The sequence below is a fragment of the Myotis brandtii genome, unplaced genomic scaffold (genome assembly GCF_000412655.1).
Source record: "Myotis brandtii unplaced genomic scaffold, ASM41265v1 scaffold1441, whole genome shotgun sequence".
Lineage (NCBI taxonomy): Eukaryota > Metazoa > Chordata > Mammalia > Chiroptera > Vespertilionidae > Myotis > Myotis brandtii.
The window spans coordinates 145497-149427 of record NW_005355164.1 but is presented as its reverse complement, the minus strand read 5'-3'; the positions used below and the strand labels follow the sequence as shown (position 1 = coordinate 149427).

The 3931-nt window shown below is 54.7% G+C and overlaps 2 protein-coding genes across 3 annotated transcripts in view; both read right to left on the bottom strand.

Annotated features, from left to right (window-relative positions):
- The window catches only part of GAL3ST4 (galactose-3-O-sulfotransferase 4), a 5740-nt gene extending 4238 nt beyond the window's left edge, over positions 1 to 1502 (bottom strand). Inside the window, exons 1-2 of one of the 2 annotated variants that reach the window (XM_005861152.2) lie at positions 1395 to 1502; positions 29 to 317 (exon numbers count right to left, since the gene is read on the bottom strand). In XM_005861152.2, coding sequence (XP_005861214.1) covers positions 29 to 153 — 125 coding nt within the window. In that variant the 5' untranslated portion in view covers positions 154 to 317; positions 1395 to 1502. The remainder of the gene's footprint in view (positions 1 to 28; positions 318 to 1394) is intronic. The other variant, XM_014535525.1, reaches the window with a different exon arrangement.
- Positions 1503 to 2194: 692 nt separating this feature from the next.
- GPC2 (glypican 2) overlaps positions 2195 to 3931 on the bottom strand; it is a 6194-nt gene continuing 4457 nt past the window's right edge. The window contains exons 8-10 of the mRNA XM_014535530.1: positions 3865 to 3929; positions 3588 to 3763; positions 2195 to 2947 (exon numbers count right to left, since the gene is read on the bottom strand). Coding sequence (XP_014391016.1) covers positions 2715 to 2947; positions 3588 to 3763; positions 3865 to 3929 — 474 coding nt within the window. The 3' untranslated portion in view covers positions 2195 to 2714. The remainder of the gene's footprint in view (positions 2948 to 3587; positions 3764 to 3864; positions 3930 to 3931) is intronic.

Sequence of the window (3931 nt, the reverse complement as noted above, 5' to 3'; positions counted from 1 at the left end):
TCAGGCATTGGGACAAGATGAAACTCACCTTCTTTGGAAGGGCCCACCCCAGAGCTGGAGGGCAAATCCGATGGTCATGAAGACTCCCAAAGCCACCCCCAGGCTCCGAGGCCCCCAGAGGCGCATGGTCCTGGTAGGAGACAGAGGGCCCATGTGGCACAGGGAAGGGCGACAGGGCGAGGGCCAGGCAAAGAGGCAGAGACAGCTGTGCAGCCACAGAAGGTGCAGATTCGAGATTGGGGGTCATTCCCCAGGCCTGTTTGCAGCCCTGGTTGAGTCTGCCCCCTGAGTTAGCAGATTTTTGCCTCTGTCAGCGTCTAGAAGGGAAATGAGGGGAAGGAGGGAGTCTAAGGAGAGGGTAGAGCCTTCTCTCCTGCTGTTACAGCGAGGACTAATTCAGAGGAGGGTGTTGGTGAGGGTGTGTGCTCTCTACACCCAGATCTAGGTGGCCCCACAACTACTCCTCTGCCATCTGCCTCCAGCTTCTCCAACCGCCTATAGTTTCTCCCCAAGCCTCCAGGATTTGGAAGGAAAGGAGGGAAAGAGAGAAACCCTGCAAGAAAGATCAGACCAATCTGTTCAGGACAGTGAGGTGGACGTTGCCAGGCCCTGGCTCCCTCCTGAGCTTCTGCCGGGATGAAGAGTCCCGTTTGGAGGCTGAGAGGGAAAGCCATAAGGAGGGAATGTGGGTCAGGCAGATGAACCCAGGGAGGTGAGGCCACAGGAGTGTCTTTGTAATGAGTAAGGGTCAGTCATCTGGTCTAAATTCAAACATCTCTTTTCCCTCTCAGCACAGGGCCCACCCCAGTATGGGAGGGGCTGGGGGAGATGTGGGGTTATTTACAAAACCCAGACCCCCAGACACCGCCCCCACAACCCACCCACCCCAACCCCATTCCCACTTTTCAACCTCATCGGTGCACCCAGAGGAGACTGAGTGGGTGGGGCTGGAGAAAGAGATAAAGATACTGATAGACGAGCATTCAGTTTGGAATTGCTTCCCAGGCCCCAGTTCCCTAATCAGCTGGGAGTCTGACCCACCCCTTCAGATTACAACCCACAACCACGGGCCACAGCCCTTCCAACAAGCCCGGACAGCCCCTTCCAGGACAGCCAGGAGTAACTCCAGACAGAGAAACCCATATTTGCTACTTAAAGACCTGCCCCCTCTGGCATCCTTCCCGCAACACAGCCCCCAGGATCTAGCCTTGCACTAGGTTTCTGTGTCCAGATTCCTTCTATTCCTTCCACCCATCCCTGTCTCCTCCTATTACCCTCAATTCCAGCCCTCTGTCCCCTCCAGCTTTGGTGATAACCCCCCTCCCCCAAGACTCCTCCCATAAATTCTAGAGTCCTTCCACTGGCTGCAGCCTCGATGTCACTTGCCCACTCACCAAGCCTCCTGCGGAGCAGCAGGGTAATCAGGATCTGGCCTTCCCCAGCCACCGCCCGGTTCCTCACTCTGCTAAACTTTCCCCATAAACTTTCTCAGCGCCCAGGCTCCTCCCCTCTCCCTCCCTTTGTCTGGCCAGTCCCGACAGCTGCTTCAGCTTTGATCAAGTCTCTGGGTCTCTCCCTCCCTGCATCTTTTTTTTTTTTTTTTTTTTTTTTTTTTTTTTGGGTCAGGGCACATAGCCTGCCCTTGGAAGACACAATTTCTGCCCTCCTTTCACACTTAGGAATCATTTATACCTTTTCTTTCTCTGCTTTCTGCAGAACAAAATACTTATTCAGGAGACAGAAAGGAGAAAGTAACAGACAAGAGTTGAAAGCAGACATTGGCAAGAACTTGTGACAAGGCAGCCAGAGGCTGACGCGGGCAGAGAACAGGAGCCCCGTTCTGAAGGCAGGGGGCAGCAGTGTGGTAATATTAACGATGCTTCATGTTCCAAGAATTTTGCCCGTAACAAGGTGCTTCCTCACACAGGTCCTATCTGGTCCTTACATTCTCCCCATCTTACAGATGAAGGTTCTCAGGTCCAGAGGGTGAACCACTTGCCCAAATTCAGTGTCAGGGGACGGGATCCAAGAGAGGCAAGCAGCAAGCAGAAAACGAGCCGTTAGAGGCTCTGGCGCCTCTGCAAGGAGCCAGGGCTCGGGGAGGGCGGCTGAAGTCACAGAAAGTCACACTCAGGGTCCAATAAATTAGTTGTTTATTTGTAAAATGCAAAACTTGTGGAGGATGTGAATGGCAGAGGTCATGAATTTTTTTTTTTTTGCGTTTTAGTTTAAGAAATTGGTACTGAAAAAACACACATAGAACCAAGGACCAGGGATCCTGATACACAGACCCAAGTTCCCTGCCCTGCACCCTATCAGCACCCAGCTTTGTCCATTTCAGAGACCAGGTGAACCCACCACTCCCCACTTCCAACTCCCTTCAAACCCTACCCCCCAACCGTCACTCTAAAAATCTTCCCTTTCTCCTCCTTGGGGCTGACCACCAGAGCCCAAACTTAGAGGCTCAGTTGGAGAGACCACAGCCTAAATAAATACCCCCAGCCTCCCCACCCGGATACCAAACGAAAAAATAAATATGTGAACACCCACCCAATCCCAATGGGAATCTCCTGGATTTGGGGCCCTAGCCATTCACCCAAAAAGTCCCTTCTCAACCCTCTCTGCAGCCCCCTTCAACTCCTCCCCAGATCCAGCTGAGAGGGGAGGAGAGAAAGGGCCATGAACCTCTCTGATGCCAGGGCACCCTTCCCCTGTTATCGAGGTCCAAGCAGGGCCAGGGCTGAGAGGAAGAGAATGAGAATGGGTTGGGTGTGAAAACCAACAGATGTCCCCCCAGTCCTGCTCCTGCCCTGGTTTTGGCGGACGATGAAACCTCCTTTGCGGCCAGGAGGACGAGGAGGCCGGGCTGGGGGGCCCACAGCTGCTGCCCCAGCCATCCAGTCATCTGCATAGTGCTGTCCTTCTCCAGAGCCACTGGCATCCTCATCTGCCGGGGGGGGGCGGGAGGATCAGAGACAGACAGGGATGGGTAAAAGGGGCAGTATGAAACAGATAGACACAAAGAGGGAGGAGAGAGATATAGGTAGATAGATAGGAGGAGGGAGACAGACAATGACAGGAAGGCAAGGATAGAGAGGTCAGGTAGACATGAGAATGAGGAAAGGCAATGGGAGACAGAAAAAAAGACAATGAGACAGAAAAGAGAGACAGGCAGATGGGAAGAGAGAAAATTAATGTTCTTGCCTTGCTTCTCTGGCAAATTCTACTTTGGGAAGCCACTCAACCCTGCTTCCCCACAGGGGGTGGGGGGGTTGGGAGGGTGCCTACCCTCCCCAATCTCCCACAGTCCTTTGCCCACTGTTCTGTAAGAATGTTTTGGAGACTCAACTGGAATGTGAACTCACAGACAGAGACCTTCTCTCATACTGGTCTTCTCTCCCTAACCTTTGAGGTCAGGGTTCCATACGTGATTGTAAAATGAATGCGTGAATGAACGATAACAAGATGGGAGGGGAGGGACTCAGAAAGCAGTGGGCGGGTCCAAGGTCCAATCCCAAGCAGCCAGAGGAGGGAGCCCGTCAGCGCCCTCCTCCCCACCCCCCCATCCCCGGGGTATCAGGTCTCACCCCAGTCCTCCAGATCTAGGTCGCGTCCCTGGGCGGCTGCCCTCATCCTCACTGTAGCTGACCGGAGTTGCAGCCGCTGCATCCGAGTCCGGAGGTCGGGGTTTGAGGTTTCCGCATCCAGCTCTGGATTGTTGAGCTGCTGGGTCAGGGGGCCTCCGACTACCGGCAACAAGTACCTGCGAGCAGAGCAGCCCTACAGGCTCCCGCCGGCCCTGTGGGTCCGCCCCGGCCCCCGGATTGGATTTGGGCTTTGGCCCGCCCACCAAACCGCTCTCACCGGCCCCGCCCGGTTCCGGTCCAGCAGGGCGCCGCTTCCTGGGTGATGTCCAAGGCCTGCGGGGGTC